This window comes from Schistosoma haematobium, chromosome ZW (genome assembly GCF_000699445.3).
Source record: "Schistosoma haematobium chromosome ZW, whole genome shotgun sequence".
Lineage (NCBI taxonomy): Eukaryota > Metazoa > Platyhelminthes > Trematoda > Strigeidida > Schistosomatidae > Schistosoma > Schistosoma haematobium.
In genome coordinates, this window is record NC_067195.1 from 51191347 (window position 1) to 51211814 (window position 20468).

At 33.3% G+C, this 20468-nt stretch overlaps 1 protein-coding gene across 1 annotated transcript in view; it reads left to right on the forward strand.

The window, feature by feature from the left end:
• Positions 1 to 20468, forward strand: part of MHC2 (MHC class II transactivator) — a 30414-nt gene continuing 9946 nt past the window's right edge. The window contains exons 1-21 of the mRNA XM_051211680.1: positions 1 to 448; positions 483 to 639; positions 675 to 702; positions 738 to 858; positions 1600 to 1617; positions 1871 to 1963; positions 3230 to 3293; positions 3937 to 4179; positions 4318 to 4413; positions 5848 to 6119; positions 6936 to 7106; positions 8605 to 8868; positions 9721 to 10080; positions 11062 to 11258; positions 11703 to 11880; positions 14224 to 14358; positions 14478 to 14606; positions 15601 to 16310; positions 17111 to 17287; positions 18932 to 19307; positions 19841 to 20008. Coding sequence (XP_051071769.1) covers positions 107 to 448; positions 483 to 639; positions 675 to 702; positions 738 to 858; positions 1600 to 1617; positions 1871 to 1963; positions 3230 to 3293; positions 3937 to 4179; positions 4318 to 4413; positions 5848 to 6119; positions 6936 to 7106; positions 8605 to 8868; positions 9721 to 10080; positions 11062 to 11258; positions 11703 to 11880; positions 14224 to 14358; positions 14478 to 14606; positions 15601 to 16310; positions 17111 to 17287; positions 18932 to 19307; positions 19841 to 20008 — 4299 coding nt within the window. The 5' untranslated portion in view covers positions 1 to 106. The remainder of the gene's footprint in view (positions 449 to 482; positions 640 to 674; positions 703 to 737; positions 859 to 1599; positions 1618 to 1870; positions 1964 to 3229; positions 3294 to 3936; positions 4180 to 4317; positions 4414 to 5847; positions 6120 to 6935; positions 7107 to 8604; positions 8869 to 9720; positions 10081 to 11061; positions 11259 to 11702; positions 11881 to 14223; positions 14359 to 14477; positions 14607 to 15600; positions 16311 to 17110; positions 17288 to 18931; positions 19308 to 19840; positions 20009 to 20468) is intronic.

Below are 20468 nucleotides of genomic sequence, written 5' to 3' on the forward strand. Positions count from 1 at the left end.
CGTAAGGAAAATTTATGCTACTGTTTTTTTGAGTCAAAAGCGCGAGCGGGACGTCTGGTTTTGTACATACGGAAGCATTGTATAAACTAGTCGATGTTTTAGAATTATGGGTGATAATAAAAGAGCATCTTATAGTCCGATGAATGCAGAACTTCTTCGTGATGAGAAAGAGCCTTTGCGGGAGGCAGATTTATCTTCTAAGGATATGGTGTGGGTTCCTCATGAACGAGAAGCATTTGTCGCAGCTATTAAGCTTCAAGAACAAGGAGAAAACGTTGTAGTACAGCTCGTAGAGTCAGGAAAGAAATGTACGTTTCCTAAGGATTATGTTCAAAGAATGAACCCTGCAAAATACGACAAGATAAAGGACATGGCAAACCTATCCTTTATGAATGAAGCATCAGTCTTAAATAACTTAAAAACGAGATATTATTCAGGAATGATCTATGTAAGTCATTGAATTGTTTCTCATAACAATATAGACATACTCCGGATTGTTTTGTGTGGTTGTTAACCCATACAAACGATTACCGATCTATGACGAAGAGATAGTAGAGTGGTATAAAGGAAAAAAGCGCCATGAAAGACCACCACATATATTCGCTATTGCTGATGGAGCTTACCGTAGCATGCTTCAAGGTAATCATGTGTAATTTGAGTTATGTGTGTTACAGACCGTGAGGATCAGTCGATTTTGTGCACGTAAGTGTGTTGTTCAGTTTTACTGGATCTTGTAGCGGTGAATCAGGATCTGGAAAGACCGAAAATACGAAAAAGGTAATACAATACCTCGCATGTGTTGCCACGTCTGCAAAACATCAAAAAACATCAGCCAAAAATGTAATGTCAAAGTTTAACGTAAGTACTTTTTCAACCTATTCTGACAAATTTGATATTTGGACACATGCTTTATAAACATGATAATAAGTTATTCCGTATAGGCTCTTAAATTTCTATTTCCAGAACATGTGGACCAGTTTTTCGTCATATCTCATATCTTATTTGCCTTTTCTGATCCCTAATTTTATGTAGTCGAAATCTCAGCCGATGTGTGTAATAAAAAAGATAACTTGCAATCATTCCATGGTTTGATTCACATGCGGTTATAGTTATTTTTGAGCACCCAGATCGTTTGCTAAACTCTATAGACATTTAGATCTATATGTTTAGGTTCATGCGACTCGTATAACCCTCAACCACAAATTTTTGTCTCATATCAGCGTCTATTCATCTATTATTTCGTAACTGGGAAAAGCAACGTTGCAACTTAATTGAGTAAACACATGTAACGAGAACACTTTCGTTAATCGATATCAACACCAAGGTTAGGAATAGTAGTTTCGAATAAATTGATACTGGGTAGAAAGTTAATAATGACAATATAATTATATTATTACCTCCATTAATATGGTTTTCAACATGTTCCTCAGTTTCTGAACTGTAATATTGCATAGTTTTGCTCAATATCCACTGCCTAATTTACCAGCAATTCTGTTACATGATTTACAACTGAATAATGAGTTACAATTAATAATGTGATTGGACCCTGTTCAAAACTCGATAGTATTATTTTAATCTGGTTTTTAATTTAATTTTTAGACAAAAGATTTCAGTATTGTAAGTTTACAGTTGCTTTATGTACACGATGAGTCTTTCACAAATCCCTTGTGCACTTGATTTTACTGTTTATGATGAATGGTGATCCTTAAAGGTTCTTTTTTTTCAAAATTATTTTTGAGAATCCGTGTCACAATGATTACTGGTCACTAACATAAACCTGTTATCTAATTATTTTTTATTGGTGAAGGTTATGGTGTTTGATACCTGTTTACATTTCATTTCACTTCTATACATTGTTTTCATCTTACAGGGTGAACTTGAAGCACAACTTTTGAAGGCAAATCCCATTCTTGAAGCCTTTGGAAATGCCAAAACAATTAAAAATGATAATTCTTCACGTTTTGTAAGTGAATCATCTCTTCAAAACTTTCTTTTCAATTGGCCGGAAACCGCACCTAATTTTAGGATTTTGTCTTTTGTTGTAGAGCCACTATTATAAATCAACGTATATGATGATTACGCTTAATATTTTAGTTATAAATGATTGTATTTTCCAAATGTTGAACGATGTCACTCGCTGACATGCAACCAGTTCTCGTTATCGCTCCACTATTATGCACACTTTTTTGTGGTCTGTCAAATTCTTGTTTTACACTCCTATCCATTTATCAATCGCCCCATATTTTCGATCTAATGCTTCTCCAAGAGGAAAACGTTTGCACGGTGAACTTAGTCCCATCAACACAAAATCTACTATATATCGTTTGACAAAACATGAGTAGTAAAAATCTTTAATTGCTGATTATCCAAGCCCTTTCCTATGAATTAGCTAGCTCATTAGCTCAAGTAATTTAATAAAATACTTTTGGGTGAGATAAACAGAATTTGACCTATTCGTAGATAAGAAGTCTTCGTGTGTGAACCACTGAGTAAGAAATACCTGGGTTAGAAATAAAGTACTAGGTAGGGATAGCATTTCAATTGATTAAGTGGTGAATCTTCATCTACTGAGGTGTTTGGGACATGTCACTTATTCCTAACCATCACCTTTCTCGACGGGCAGTGTCTGATGTGGAAGTAAACTATAAGAAAGCTAGGGGCGGCCAAGCCAAGATATGACATGAAATCATCGACAGTTGGAGTGAGCCATGTTAATAGGTGTAAACTACCTGGTTGAGGTCTGCGTGATTATCGTAACCAATGGTTAGAGTCCTTAAATGACATGGCTCAAAGTAGCTTGAAATGGCTCATGTGCATCCATTATTTGTCTTCCCCCAAATATTGAGATTCTAAATTCTTCATAGCGTTTTTTGTGTTTCTGTTTTACTAATTTACATTCACATGAGTGCTTAATTTATTCTATTGCCATTCATACTGTTACTACCTCTACTGTTGTGAGGTTTGGCCTGACAGTTTCACCTCTGCTGATGGAGTATGGCATCTTGAATTGACGTACATACATGACAGGTTTTACGTTGTGACTGAATTTTTGTGTTTATTAGTTTACTGGGTTACAATAAGTGCAAGAAAATCATCTTAATGTTACCACTTTAAGTGTTCGATAATTATCTCAATGACTTCTATGCTACAAGTTATGTTGTGGTCTTTTACTTTATGTATCATTTTCCATCTGATATTTAAATAAATAACTAATAATTTCTTTTTATAGGGTAAATTTATTCGTATTAATTTTGACACATCTGGATTCATTGCTGGAGCTAATATTGAAACATGTATCCCTTTTATGATTGGTTCTTGTGTACGTACGGCTTTTGCTTTTAAGTTTTTCTTCATTCGGTCAATTAAATAATGTATTATAAATATGGAACTTGTGTGTTTTAATTTAAGTGTTATGGTACACATAATAAATCAATTTAAACACATGATTGCCTTGAGGTTGCACCTTCATTCAGACCCCTACATAATGTAAATAATCCCCCATATATCTTGAGCTCCTGACATCCAAATCACAGAAATTATGCATTACTTGTATTTATAGTTAGTCTAACAAAACACGTATCCTCTCTGACCATTGAACAAGATTCAGCATTTCATGTTTTTTCACTTAAGAATAACAAAGAAATCAACATTGATGGAATATATACGTAGTTAAAAAATATATGTATCAAAGAAAAAAATTAGACGACAATCACTAAAAACTCTAAGTTTGAGGGATAAAAAATGAGTATATTTGTGTCATTAGAATTTATTCCAAGCAATCATCTTGAGTTGTGAACCACATATCTATGTTATCTTTCTGAACCTGCGTGAGGTTACTTCGTTTCATTAACTGGCGCCATCTTCATATTTGACCGCTTTTTTAATTTTTATTTTAAAGTCATATGCGGAGATTGTTAATTCCTTATCATAGTATAGATCTTTTAGAGAAAGCTCGTGTTATTCGTCAGGCAGTGGATGAACGCAGCTTCCACATATTTTATCAGCTTTTGGCATCAGCTACTCCAGCAATGCAACAACAACTATTATTAAATCATGCTAGTGCTTATCGTTTCCTTTCAAATGGTATGATCGAACTTCCGGGGATCGATGAGCAACAGTTTTTCCGTGAAACAACTGAAGCCATGGATATAATGGGAATTAATAACGAAGATCAAAATGGTACGTTTAATGTAGTTAACTTAGATATCTTGTTTCTGCAAATAAAATGTTGATATCTTGTCGAGTAAACTTATTTACTTTACACCTTCCAAATTCAGTGGTTGTCAAATACTTTATCCTTATAATTTGTTATTTTAGCCATATTCCGCGTGATATCTGCTGTGCTTCATCTAGGAAACTTAGAATTTCGTCAGGAACGAAGTTCTGACCAAGCAACTTTACCAGATCATTCAGGTTAGTGTTTGGAAATTCGTTATGCTCTATTACACTGAGTTAGTTGTATAATGTTTGTCAACTTTTGATTTACTGCTTGATATCCATACGTCATATTCCATGGGTTAATATTCATATTTCAGTTTCGTGTACATAATGTTGCTCAAAATGGCTTAAAGTACATAAAGACAAGGTTTACGGTTTTTTTAGTCACAGTTATCAGTTTGTGATCATATCTTCAAATGAAACATGTTCATAAACATTGAAATGATTAATACTTTATTGAATCAGATATTACACCATACCAAATCACAATTTTTTTATGTTGCGATTACTGATGTGGTACACAGCAATTTCGCTAAAATATTTTACCAGAGTTTTTAATAGCATTAAGTACATACTGTTATTAGGTATCATAGTTCCATACATCACTTATATGTTAATTACGTTCGTATTTTAACACGATATCACAGGCGTCAGCCCTTGGTATTAACATGTTGACCGGATTATTCCGATTATTATCTAAGCACACAAAGTATGTGTATAGCATCATAAAGAAAATTTAGTAAATTTGTAGAAAAAAGAAAAAAGTCGTTGACAAAGTAGTGTATAATAAGATGAACACCAGTTAACAATACAATTCGGTTTAGAAAACGCAACCAAGAATAGTTCTTTCAGTTAAAGAAGTTCCTCTCATATTTATGAAGATTGTAAAGGATAACTGCGGCAAAATCCCATCGGCTTCTGTTTTGACCCATGTGTGATAACGCTCGGAGCTACTGAGTTGACTGTATCATCTATCCTTTGGCCAGGATTCGAAATATAGATATACTTATCCCACTTTCTGATTGTAGCTGTATCTCTTGATTTCAGTCGGCATGCTATCACATTAATCAAGTTTTATGGGAGTTCCTGTCATTGGAATTCGTGCTAATAAAGCACACTAACCTACTGGATTCTCTTTGCCCGAATATTATTAGTCAGGTTAGAGCTTACGGCGAACCATCTTCTAAAATTTGAATACGCTAAATAATGTCCACCAAAGTCCTAGAATAATAACTGATCTAAAAAAAGTTGTGTATTTATTTATTCGTGGTTTCTGTTCAGCAGTTGTAAACGATACTTCAAAGTTTTTGTTCACAGGTTAACTTGACCATTTGCTATAAATAGGGTAAATCATTTTAGATGCCAGTTTACAATTAGATCATAATTGTACCACTGCAAACATAAGCTCTAGAAGTAGCAATTGAGCACTCTAAAAGTTTTTAGTGGGACTACTTTATAATTATAGAAGCCGAATGTTATCAGATGTTTATGATATCCGATTTCTTTTTTATGGAATTTATCAATAGTAACGATTTCAATTTATTACCATACTTTACAGTTGTAAATTCTTAATCTACCCCAATGTTTTATTCGTATAACAATTAACACGTACCTTAATACCTTCCCTAGTCGCTGAAAAGGTATCCCATCTTCTGGGTATCCCTCTGAATGAAATGGTCAAAGCGTTTTTGAAACCGCGCATCAAAGTTGGGAAAGATCTGGTGTCAAAAGCTCAAACCAAGACGCAAGTGGAATTCGCTGTTGAAGCTATTTCAAAATCTATCTACGAAAGGCTCTTTCTTTGGTTAGTCGCACGAATAAATAAAACACTTGACAAAACTAGACGACCGGGTGCATCATTTGTCGGGATTCTCGATATAGCTGGTTTCGAAATCTTCCAAGTGAGTTGATATTTTGTAACAGTTTGGTATTATCTCCGTGCCTTTTGTACTTTGAAGTACTTGAGTTATCTAACTGGACCAATTATTGATAGAGAGACACATATATAAACAACTTAGGAATTGGAACCATAACATCGATCCAGGTTGATACATCGTCCATATCATACCGCAAGCTGTTTACTTACGCCTGTTACCCCTCATTGAGCACAGGCTGCCGACCAAGATTCTCCAACTAACTAGTTTTTTCCAGTTACTATTCATTCTTTTGATGTCTGCCTCCAAGGTGTAGTCAGGGTAAAAGGATTTCTGTAAGTGAAAACAGCTTAAATAGCAATAGGACCTGAAAAATCCGTTCAGATGAATGTTATAGGGTAAGCCGTAATAAGCTACCTACCAATTATAATAAGATAAATGTATCTACACTGACACTTGTAGTCTTAAAGCACTACATAGAAGACTGTCCTCATTAAATAAAAAAGATTGAGATCGATGTCATAGTTACTTTGTTTTAACACTCTATTAACCTTTCTTCGTGTTGTTAAGAATACTGAAATGATTAGGTAATACTCTTTTGTGCCATACTCTCACATTGCCCCAACTAACTGATTATTCTACAACTGCATGCATCTTCAGCTCATACTGGTAGTCGGTTCACGTACGTACCAATTTCGCAGAGAATTTGAAAATACAGTTGTCACATCAATTTTTAAAGTTTGTTTCTGCTAAAAAACTTTATTTTTGTCTAACCACACTTGTTCATTGTGATAAATAAGTCAATTTGCGACAATCTATTGGTTTTAATTTTTTTTTTCACAGGTGAATTCTTTTGAACAGCTATGCATCAATTATACGAATGAGAAACTTCAACAACTTTTTAACCATACAATGTTTATCTTAGAACAAGATGAGTATACTCGTGAAGGCATACCATGGGAATTTATAGACTTTGGACTTGATTTGCAACCGACAATCGATCTAATTGAACGAGTAAGTTGAACAATTCAAATTACCCAGACAGTTCGCGGTAATTGATTTTGTACCGGTAACTGTTCATTATCGTATGAACTTTTTGCACTATAAATCTCTGTTCATTCGATTTAACGCATGTTTACGAACCTGAATGGATTTATACCTACTTAACTCCTCATTCCATGGTTGACGCATATATTAAATATCACACTTATTCAACGTTGATAACAAAGAATCAACATAGATTTTTCTGTATATTTTTCTTCTAAAACATGTACAACCTACTCCATTTAGATTTGATGGGTTACCATAGGTTTTAATTTACATTGGGAATGTGTGAGGAATTTTCACATAAATACTAAAGACTAACAATTGGCAGTTTTCCTTGCTAAAGATATTAAGAATTTTATATGAACTCTCTCCAACAGTCTCACGAGGTCAGTTTTTGCCTAAGTCACTCAGTAGTGACGTTAGACTGTGAACTGAGTGTTGTGAGTTCGAATTCTACGGAAAGCATCAGTTCCATGATGATTCTGGGCAATTATTGTTGATGAGTGTCCGTTGGTTTGAAACATAGGTCCAAGGTTTTTTGCAAACTAACAGAAATTCATAAATTGTTGCTACTTAAAGTGTTTCAAATTTCTTCCCTGTTTAAGCAGTCATGTCAGCGGGAAATGAGATGCCACTTGTCATTGAATTTGTATAATTGGCTATATTATTTAGATCATTGGACTAAAGCTTTTCCTGACCATAATGCTATAGATTAAATCTTGTAGGATAAATAATAATAGGCAAATGACTTGTTTATATAATTCTCCCATGATTTTTTTCTTCAAGATTAGTTTCTGTCCTCTTCCATTTATTTGTTTTTGATGGATTCTTTCTCTTCAACTATACCTAACAACTGTGAGAAAAATTTTGGCGGACTAATACTTGGTCCCCTTAACTTCTATAATTCATCAGTATAGGGTCTCAACTATAAGTTAAAGAATGAAAAGAGATCTAAAACATATTCGTAGAAAAAGTCTGAACACTCGGTTTCAAAACGACTCCTATCATAGACTCCTTCGTTTCCATCAAAAAATCTAACTAGAACCTACTGAAAAATCCCTTTTAGTTATCGTTTTGTGACATTTCACTTGTGGTAAGAAAAACTCACATGATCTCAAAAACTGTTATCCCTAATCACCAATTTTCAAGATCACCAAATAATCCCCTAATTGAAATTTCTCATAGAATCACCATTGACAGCGATAATGAACAAAGTCCCCCTTTTGTCTTGACCTACTTTCCCCACTAGTCACTGTACCAGACAACAAGGTAAAATGAATCAATTCTTTTACTGATAACCATAGCTGGCGAGCTACGCAATTAAATTATCCTGCATTTATACAATACCTAATATAAGGACTACTACTTTTGGGATATGCTGAGCCTCTTCTTAAATCCAGATGAGTAAACTTTTATTTATATCTTAACCACAATGATCAGAAGTCCTGTTTCTTTCTAACTTTAGCCTATGGGTATCTTCGCCTTGTTGGATGAAGAATGCTTCTTTCCTAAGGGAACTGACAAGTCGTTTGTTGAAAAACTCATCAAATCTCAGGATAAACATCCAAAACTGTGTAAAACTGAATTTCGATCTAATGCTGATTTCGGTGTTATTCACTATGCTGGTCGAGTTGAATATAATTCAAATCAATGGCTAATGAAAAATATGGATCCTCTCAACGATAATGTGGTCGCACTGCTTCAGGCATCAAATGATCCATTTGTTCAGGTTAGTTTTCGACAGCTCTTTTTTAATTACTACCATATTTAAATGGGGTTTGGGTTACGATCTGGTTCCTGAATCCTTTCTAAATTAGTCTTCAAGTATCGAGTTTAAAAATCGTTTCATTTGAATAGTCAAATAGTATTACTACCTCACTACTGTATCCTTCGACAAGTAAGTATATCACTCAGACGATAAAATTGGCATCTAAGTTTTTGATGCGTAACATTTTGTAAACAGAATATTAAACATACTCGCAAATTGTTTCTTGGCTTTTCACCTTTTTCATCATATTTAATTTCAATTTCTTTACATGTTTTACAAGCATGTAAACGTTTGATATCAGGCAGTTGATTTGAAAATTCGAATTTCTAGTATTAATAGTAGCAAAATACGAATTAAACCAGAGTAAACTGCAAACACCAGTTAGTTTGCAAAATAATCTCTAAATTAAGTGCTTCTTTTAAACTTTTGCTGAATATTGTGTGTTTTAATACAATAAATCTGTAACAAATCAGCGTAGATATGAGCTTTATTACACTCGTGGAGACTGAATTTTTAAGTGATCACAGTAAATAAAATCGATAGGAGTTTCAATAAATTTTTATTGATACTAGTTGGGTCGTTTTTCAATGAGTTCTTCCTGCTTGATTATATCACTGATCATGTAAATTAGACAACAACTGTTTTTAAAGTCTTGTGATTTTTATCTTGGTTAATCGATCTAATTCTAGGTCGAGTTCAAAATTTTGTCCATATGATGTCATAAGCTGTCTCAACAGCATTTGTAACCTTTCTGTAAATCGCTTTACAGTAGGATTTCGGTTGTTATTGTTCATATGTCTTATTTTTTGTCAGGCTATGTGGAAAGATGCCGAAATTGTAAGCATGTCAGCCACTACTACGACCGACACCGCTTTCGGTTCTGCTCGTAGTGTTAGAAGGGGAATGTTCCGTACTGTAAGTCAACTCTACAAAGATTCACTTATACGTTTGATGACTGTATTGAAAAATACGTCTCCAAACTTTGTCCGTTGTATCATTCCAAATCATGAAAAAAAGCCAGGGCGAATTGATGGTCCTTTAGTTTTGGAACAACTTAGATGTAATGGTGTGCTGGAGGGCATAAGGATTTGTCGTCGTGGTTTCCCCTCGCGTATCCTCTTCCAGGAATTCAGGCAAAGATATGAAATTTTAACTCCAAATGTTATCCCAAAGGTCAGTACTATTTTAACTAAATATCATATTTTCTGTTGTAAGTTTTTTTATTTATTATCTATCAGTTGTTCAAAAACCCGTCAGTTTTTTGATCATTTCTAGTTTCGTTTGGAATGCCAATTTCAGTAATTAAGAATAGTTTTTCAACTGGATAAAAGAAATGCGTCCTATTTCGTGACTAAAAATCCACTTTTATGTACAAACAATTTGTGGTTTGTAACACTGCTTTTTTAAGTCAAGAAGTATTCCCCATTTGTACAAATCATACAAAGACGTCACATATTTCTAAACAATCTATTCATAAGTCTAATTTATCTTTTAATTTTCATGCAGTATTAGGATTAATTTAGTATTCTGTATATTAAGTCAGTTTGTACACTGCTCACTCTGTATTCCAACTTTTTATAGATCATATATATACCAAGCTTCTGCTGTCTAATTTGCTTTCATTATTGTTGGTTAAGCAGTCGTTAGTGCTTAAGCTATCCTTCTTAACCTATTTTCTTGTATGTGCTAACCAATGCCAATATGCATGATTAAGTGTAGGTTTTTGTTAAAATATTCATTTGGTTTCTGAAAATTGAAAAATTAAGCTTCATTTAAATACTGTGTGATGTCTTACTGTATACACACACGACTTCGTAAGGAAATTATTTTTCTGCACTTCACATCACATTCACGGATTTAAAAATCCTTGTTATTTCGAACTGAAAAATTAAATACTCTTAGCATGTCAAATGAAGTGATCATGGATGAAACGATCATTAAGACACTCAACTTTCAATCAGTAGGCTATGACTTTGAATGCCGTCCCATGCGCTTCGTTTTGGGTTGCCAATTAGTGTCAATAGCCTCCACAAAAAGTTGTCTCAAAACTAATTTTACAAAATCTTGCTTGATAAATGAATTAATGTTTCTTGAAAACTTGATAAATTCACGTTACATTTTAAAATAAAATGGCATTTCTTTATCCAATCCCAGGGATTTATGGATGGTCGTAAAGCCGTTACTGAGATGTTGAAGGCTCTCGACTTAAGTCAAGACGTCTACTGCATTGGTCATAGTAAAATATTTTTCAAAGTTGGTGTCCTGGCTCAGTTAGAAGAAGACCGTGATATACACTTGACTAACTCGATCATTAAATTCCAAGCATATGCTCGTGGTTATCTAGCCCGACGGTAAGTTTGTTAATTGATCAGTTTGCTAGTTTATGTTTTTCGTCATGTCTTACGATTTTAAGCTAATATCCTTTCGTTGTTTGATCATTGATTCCGTTTCTGTGCGTCGAATAAGTTTTATCTTTGCTCTTTGGACACAGCAGACCTTAGGTTTCTTATTTTGTAGGCACTAGTATGAATCTGGGACTTTAACTGTCTAAACAGTTTTTAATCGAACTTGAAGCAATCAAAAACTATCATTCTTCTGATGTTGAAACTTTCATCAAAATCCGCAGTGCAATATTACATTGTATATATATCTATACATTTCTGTATAAACAGAAAGTACAATTGTCTGTTTCAAATGTTTCATCTAGTCTCTTTTGGTATCTGTTATTAACGCTCTCCGTATATATCTAACTGGTTTATATTCTTTATGGGTATCGTTTTCTCTGTTTTCTACAGAGCTAAGGAACAACGCATACAAAACATTCAAGCTAGCAAAATAATCCAAAGGAATTGTGATGCTTACCTTAAACTGAGAAATTGGCCCTGGTGGCGTTTGTTTACAAAAGTTAGACCACTTCTTACTGTTACTCGCCAAGAAGATTTGGTCGCTGTTAAAGAAGAAGAGCTTCGGAAGGTTAGTTTGAATATCATTTTGGATACAAGCTTATAGTTTCGTTTTAAAAGTAATGATGTATAGTCGTTTTTAAATTCCATCACATCTTATTTCAACCTTGAAGTCCTAATAAAATCCAATTATGTATCTGTTTCCAGTCAGTCATACCGACGAAATAACCTGGCACAGATATTCATCAGTTCAAGTTTCTACACTAAGTAAGGATTGCAAGGTGATATGACAATATAAATACCGAAGTGGTAATATTAATTATGGTAAAAAATATTCAAGAAGAAAAAATAAATTCTCGAAGTACAAAGTATTTTTTTGTATTTGCCCTTCACAACTGTGTTTCATACTCCAGTTCATAAATGTATGAAATTCCTATAAACCTGTCCTCTTCGTACTATCTTCAGACTATTCAGTCATTAATTTATTAGATCCGAGTTAGTATTCCCTCCGTCAACCTTTTATGATCGTCAGATGCTGAGGTAGTCTTTCATAATTTGTTTTAAGTGAATTAAATGTCCTATTACTAAGCTTGTTAATCAATATCTAACTGGTTTATTTCGGAAAAGAATATGACAATATGTGACCAGGTTCATTTTGTACAATCAATCATATTTATTTACCTAATATTTTATCGGATCTAATAGAAATCTCTACATTTATTCTTCTAGGTATCATTGCCAAGGTTTGATTTGATGATTTCAAATAGATTGAGCATTGGGTAGATTGTTATAAATAAATAAATAATATATTTGTAATATCCCGATGAGTAGAAAAAGTAGATTTTTTGACGTTTCGTGACTTAGTGCAAGTCACTTCTTCAGAGAATAAATAACCAAATTAAAATTAATGCCAGTTTAAATAGTACAACGGAACAATAAGAATATGTGATCAATCAAAAACAGGTCTGAACAAGTTAATGTCATGTCATTTCGTTGTTGCTACCTTGACATGTTGGTCGGTCTTGCCTATCATGATGAAGCAACCGAGCTATACTGGCTGGAACAACCGTTCCTCAAGGTCCTACCATGTCAGACAGGTCGGTTGAAGAGTGGTAAGACTAAAAGCAAAAAACCCAAGGTCCGAAGGCGAAGTCGTATTGCTGACTGTACAGAGGTGTGACAGCAGTAAGGTGTTTCCTTCAGACAACCAGCATGACAGCGATGCTGCCTTCCCACAAGGAATTTGTAAGATGATAGTGTGAATTGTAAATAAGATCAGACTGAATGGCTAAGATAGATAGTCTAAGTAGTATTTATGGTAAGGCCTTCTTTTCTATTGAGAGAAGTAGGATTAAGCATTATATGGAACGCTTCAGCTACTCTCCTTTCTTTGTAATTGGAAAAGCCTTTTTGCAATATTTTGATATTTTTAAAATCAATTTGGTGGTCGTTGAAAATGGCATGAACTGCTATTGCCGATTTAATTTGAAGTCTATCCAGTTCTACGGGATTGTTAGGAGGTTTCTTTGTGTACCTAATATGTTCTTTGGCTCTAGTCAAGATTCCTCTCCAATATAGAAGGCATCACAATCGATACAACATAATTTGTAGACACAGTTCTGTGTGGACATGAAAGGGTTTTTTTCTTTTAAGCGAGCTAAAGTATTTCGAAGTGTGCCCGTTGTTTTGTAATATACTTTAATTCTGTGTTGTTCTAAGATTCTTTGGAGTTCTTCTGACATCTGTCAGAAAGAGTATTGTCGTTCTCTAATAAACCAATAATAAATTCTAAGCATTTATCAATGGGAATACTGGTGTATAAAGAAAGGACATCAAAGCTTACCATGATCTCATTCTTCTCGATAATTAAATCCGATAATTTTAATTTAAAGTCATGTGTATCTTTAATCATATTATGTAAGTTAAGCTGTAGTGATTTTAATATGTTGCTTAGATATTTCGACAACACATATGTTAGTGTGTTGGTAAAGTCTACTATCGGTCTTGGAGGGATATCTGGTATATGTATTTTCAGTAAACCATAAAACCGTGAAACATTGCGTGATTTCGGATGCAGAGCAAAACAAAGCGAGACACCAATGACTGGTTTTAGCTCTTTCAAAAGTTGACTTGTTTCTGATTTGACTTTGTTTTTAATCGTTAGAGAATTTTTCTGATTGATCTTTTCATATGGTTCTGTTGAGAGATGTTCAAGAGCTTTATTAATATAATCTGTTTCATTCATGACTACTGTTGTGTTGCCTTTGTCGGCTTTTGTGATGATAATCGTTTTGTCTTTTTTATTTATTCTCTGAAGAAGTGACTTGCACTAAGTCACGAAACGTCTACTCATTGGGAGATTACAAATATATTATTGATCTACATTTATTTCTTTGATATTGTTTTATTTTAGATTCGTGAACAAATGGAAAAAGTTGTCAGTGAGCTTAATGAAATGCAAAGATCCTACGAAAAGTTAAGCAATGAGAAAGTCCAGCTAAATGCTGAATTACAACAAGAACACGATTCAAATCAAAATTTACAGACAGTAAGTTTTTGTGTATGCGTATCAGATAATATCTTCGATCAAATATCTTTTTATATCATTAGGATGTTTTCGATAATTCACTAAAAGAGACCTTTTCTTTTCTTTGTGGTGTTATATAGGAGCGTGATCGTCTACGCGAAAAATTACAAACTTTAGAAGAAGACTATATGGAACTTGAGAATAGAGATAGTGAAGAAAAATCAAAATTACATAACCTGGAAGCTGAACAAAAACGTCTGTTAGAACAGGTAAATCCTCATGGATTCTTTTATTCTGATCATCTCTTTGAAATGTATATTCGATAATGGAACGGTTAAAATACTCCACCTTTAATAGCTAGAAACCACCTTCGGTTTGGGCAGTAGTAGGATTGTACTACTAGTCTTTTCACATAAAATTTAGCTTGTAGTTCGATGGTACATGACCCAGTAATTAGTTAATTAATTATGTCGAATTTAGTTAATTAAATTCATACATGTACTGCTTAGATTTTATTATATTCCCTGAGTTATCAGTATTTTTTCGTCACCCGTTTTTGTTATTCGTATATATAGGTATTTTCTGGTATGACTTACGTTCTATCCCCCTCATTTTTAAATGTCATGAACTGACATTTCCTCATATATTTGTCAATTTCTTACTAAATTGATTGAGACTTGTCTTCTGTTGTTCATTTTGCACGTTTTCTTCAAGTTGTGTCATTGTAGTAATATTATTTTTGTTTCCGAATCTTAAGCACTCAAACCTGAAGGTTCTTGGTCCGATTTCCTCTGGGGTCGTAGATGCAGAATATTGAGGAATCTAAACCAAAACAAAACATCTTTCCAATGCTTTCTAGTTCTCAGGGCTATATAGTTAAGGTTTCAACTTAATTCTCTATAAAGCAATCTCAATCTATCAGAGTTAAATTCACAAAAACACATCTCACTAATGAATTACTTTGTCCCATTCTAGTACCGCTCATTCGCACGTACATATAAGTATTTTTACCATAGTATTTTCAAATTCATTGGTCTCACTATATTTACTGTTAAACTACCGAAATACATGTGTATAAGATGTTTAGATTCACAGCGATTGTTCAACTGTTCTTAATTCACTAAATCAAAAAAGCTTGCCCGTAATTCATGGGCTAAATTTCAAAGTTGTATTCTCATGCATTTTTCGATGTAGTATACTCCTGTATATAATTTTATTTCTATTATATTATTATTTATTTAATTTTTGATTTGTATTTAACAGATATCAGATTTATCAGATCAGTTAGAATTGGAAGAACAACAACGCCAAAAATTACAAGTTGAAAAGACATCTATCGAACAAAAAGTTTCTCAACTTAACGATGGCTATGTTAGCATTGAAGATAAATATAATAAACTTGTTAAAGACAAAAAGCAGTTGACTGATCGAATAGATTTGTTAACTAGTCAGTTAGCAGAAGAAGAAGAGCGTAGTAAACAATTAACTAAACTTAAAAGTAAATATGAAAGTAACCTTAATGAACTTCAGGATAAACTTGTCCGTGAACAAAAATCTCGTCAAGATATCGAAGTGGCAAAAAGACGACTTGAAACTGAGGCTTCCGAACGTCTAGATCAAGCATCGGAATCGTCAAGGATTGTTGAGGAGCTCCGAGCCACAGTGGCTAAACTTGAGGCAGAAGTTGCTCAATTACAAAATCGATTAGATGAAGAGATTGTTGCCAAAGCTGTGGCACAAAAATCAGTGCGAGAATATAAATCACATATTCAAGAACTCAAAGAAGACTTAGAAGCTGAACGAATGGCTCGTGACAAAGCTGATGAAGCTAAAAGAGATCTGACGGAAGAAGTGGAGGCGATGAGATTAGAACTCATTGACAGTGGAACAAACAGCGAGGCACAAACTCAAGCTCTCCGAAAATATGAATCTGATTTATCCAACCTACGTCATCAGCTTGAAGCTCAGTCAAAGTATGTAGTACTGTTTTCAAGCAACATATCCAACCACTTGTGTGTAATGATTAGTTAAAACACTTATACAAGTCGTCTGTAGGACATTGGGGAAAATTCATATCTAAATACTACCTAGTGATAAATAAAAGCATTCCTCAGGACTTGTACTGAGATCGACAATGTTACGTTCTTCTAAACAGAAGATTGCTGTTAGCTTTACACTTGGATAGGAAAGTATATTGATTTATTGTTTGTTCAGTTAAATATAAAAGATTTAAAAGCATACTTTCTAATAGAATCGTGTTCTATAAAAATCCTACTCACATTAAATTGTAAATAATCGTCAACTATAACTGATTAGTTAACTGGACAGTCAGTAGAAGACTTTGATGTTATGGTTTCAAGTCTTCCATATTAATACTAGGTGTTTATATCTAATGTCTTTATGCAATTATTACGTTGTTTGACCAACATAATTTCTTCACTGTTTAATGCATACTCCATATTCAGTGACTTTATATTTCGTTCAGTCTGTATATGCATAACTAATAACACGTTTCTTATCCATCTTAATAATACATTTATCTAGTTGTTATTTCAAATCAATGCACAACCTGTTGGCAATAGATCAGTTTTTATAGCTTCACTAAATAGGAAAATATTCAGTCACTTAAATGACACCTTATTAAATACGCGTAATTTTGTGCAACATATTAAATCACAATTGTTATTCAATCTCTTGTCATAATACTTTATTACCTTAATTTCTTCATTATTTAGTTTTGTTCATTTGTTTCTCATGTAATATATTCATTCAGTGCCCATGAAGCTACTATTCAAGATATGCGCAAATCTCATGCCGCAACTCTAGAAACATTAAACGATCAAATTGAACAACTTAAAAAAAGTAAAGTTTCCTTAGAAAGATCAAAAGTTCAACAAGATTCAACAACTGATGCATTACAGAAACAAATTCAAAGCCTTAAACAAGACAAGTGAGTATATATATATATATATATATATATAGTACATAAAAATACCCAATAGTCTGTTGTATTGGTTTTCATCTTTTTTTGTATGTGTATGTGTCAAAATAAGTCATTGAATATCTTCAAAATGGGGGTTTGTGGAAATTTTAGTAATTTAATGGTTGAATTCATAAATTGATTTAAGCTAGACCACCATGAAAAACCTGTAAGAACTGGACGGCAGTTCGATCCTAGTATGGGACCCCTCAGCAGCACACATTCACGATCCCACACACGGGACTCGAACACATACTAGGACGAAATATTTCTTCCAGGTTTTCCATGGTGGTCTAGCTTAAATCGACTCAAGAGTTCAACCATAGAATATTTGTCCTACTATGATTAGGTTATGTGAATCACTTATCATTACTATTACTTTTGCATGTATGACTTTTTTATTCGTCATTTTCTGTAGTTTCCTCATCAATTTTAAATCATTCATTTAAAAGACGTCAATTCATTATGGCATAATTATCACTGACCTTTATTCTTTGATATTTATAATTATGTTATATTTAGTACATCAGGAAGCGAAGTTGTCGTTCGTCACTTTTTTTGAAAACTAATGTATTAATCGTATTAGTTAGTATCAATAATAGTATTCATGACGCAATCTCATCGGTCAAACACATTCATTCACTAGTTCATATTGGCATCGCTCCTAAGGATAGACTTTTATACCTATAGTCAAACATAAATGATATACCGGCATATTTTGGTTTAAAAAACCGTACATAGTTTTTGTATATACATGACATCAGTTCATGAAGTTATTGATTGTTAATCGGTGTAGATTTACCCCGATTGGAGCACATACCATTATCATGACCAATGGTTCAAGACTTTGGTTGACATGTCTCAGAATCAGTCATAATGGTGTAGTGAACGAGGACACAAGTGGGGACGATCGAATCTATTTTAATATAACATTACAGAATATCTTAGTAAAATCTGAAAAGCATACAATAAACACTTCATTTGCAAAATATCAATCAATCGTCTCATACCTTATTGTTCCTTCATTTCCACATCAGTCGTTCTCTTTTCTTCGATCTTCATAACCTTCTGCCTCCAAGCATTTCACTTTCAATTGGTAATACATACTACTTATATATGTCGAGGTCAGTAGCACACCACATTGGTACTGAGATATTCACTCTTTGTTTTCATTGTGACTTACGTCTTAAAGTCGTTTTGTACTTTTAATTCTACGAGTTCATTTTTTTTTATCAAATCCTGTTATTTCTTTTCTAACTTATTATATTATTATATATTATTACTAACAATACTACTAATCTTATCATCTGAATTTTTTATCTTTATGTGCTTACATGGTGTGAAAAATTGGGCCAATCCATATACATTCCCAGATTTTATGATACCTATGACTAGTTGATAAACCCCTCTAGTCTCCTGAAATTACCTATTTTTCCCTTATTGTAATTCATTAAATTTGGATGACAGAAATCCATATTTAAGTTCATCAGCGGCAGAAAAACTTAAGCTCTCATGGTAATCTAATTTTTTTAGTTTTAATTAATTCAATTGTGTATACTTTTAGTTCACAAATTTTCTACTGCTTTTCCACTTTACATCACTTTTTATTTCTAGAACGGAAATTGACAAACGTCGTCGTCAAGTTGAACAGCAACTAAATGAAAGTTTAGTCAAAATGCAAGAAACAGAAATGCAACGTAATGATTTAGAGTCCAGACTCACTAAAGCATTGAATGAAATTGAAGGTTTGAATAATGCAATGGAAGAAATCGAAACTAAATTAGGCAAGGTCTCGCGTTCTGAAACCTCTGCACAATCTGAACTCAATCATTTACGTGCACGTTTGGAAGAAGAAACTCAGGCAAAATTAAGCTTACAGTTACAGTTACGTCAAGTAGAGGATGAAAGAGAAACAGTAAAGGATTCACTGGATGCTGAAGAACAAGCCAAAACTGCCCTAGAGAAACATATTATAGCACTTACTACTCAGGTTGTTACCCTTTTTTTCCATGCGATGTTTTTTTAGAACGGCTTTAAATATATAACTCATGTGTTGATTATAAATCGCTTTATAATCCATTTAATATATGGGATTTATTCTTATTACGGACATACTTATAAGAACTCGGGCTATCTTTGGGCATTTTTGCCCATGAAATGGAGAACATGTACTTCATTCAGAAAAAATCAGTGGAACAAGCTAATTTTTAGGGACAGGTTTGCCGACTCAATTATGCTTATTCTTTCTGTGTAATTTTACTCATTTGGTTGGTACGTCTTGATGGTGATAATATTTAAGGCATATTGAGCTATTAGTAAGTACTGCAAATTGAAATGGATTTTATTGTAAATTTTCTATTTGACTTGGAAAACATCTCATCCTATGTCACAGGTTACAATACCTAAGTTCATACTATTTGCCCTCTTTTCTTATTCCTATCTCATATCCTTTACTTACTCAATTAATCTCCATATTGTTTTACTAAAATTTCATTCGCTATACGAAATTTTTTAAATTTATAGATGCAAGATGCAAAGAAAAAAGTGGAGGAAGATACACATTATTTGGAAACCTTGGAAGATGCACGTAAAAAACTTCAACGCGAATTGGATGATACCCGGAATCGTAATGAAGAACTTGTTTCACAAGTTGAAAAGTTAGAGAAGTCACGCAAGAAATTACAAAGTGAAGTAAGCTGTTATGTTACTTCCCAACTCTAGCAACAATTGATCTTGTTTCAACTATACAGTTTATAATGATATGTTTAATTTCAACCAATAGTGTTCTATTTACATAAGTTTCGTAACTTACAGCTTAGGTGATGTTAAATAGCGTTATTCTTATCTACATTACTATAATTAGTATGTGAATATATAAGGTGTACATTTCATGCTAATAGAATGTTACATAACTTGGAGTGGAAAAACGAACATTCATTGCTCCAACTATATTTGGAAATCTTATTTTTGTTCAGAATCCCTTCAAATTTTTGAACAAACTGATCTAAAATTATTTATCCTACTACCGACCAACCAAGCTACAAGAATTATCTGCCTTAGTTTTATTTTATTTGCCAAGTATTATATACATAAGTCGTTGATGCATTTTTATTCCTTCACTCTAAGCCGATAAGTTCAATATCTTTTATTG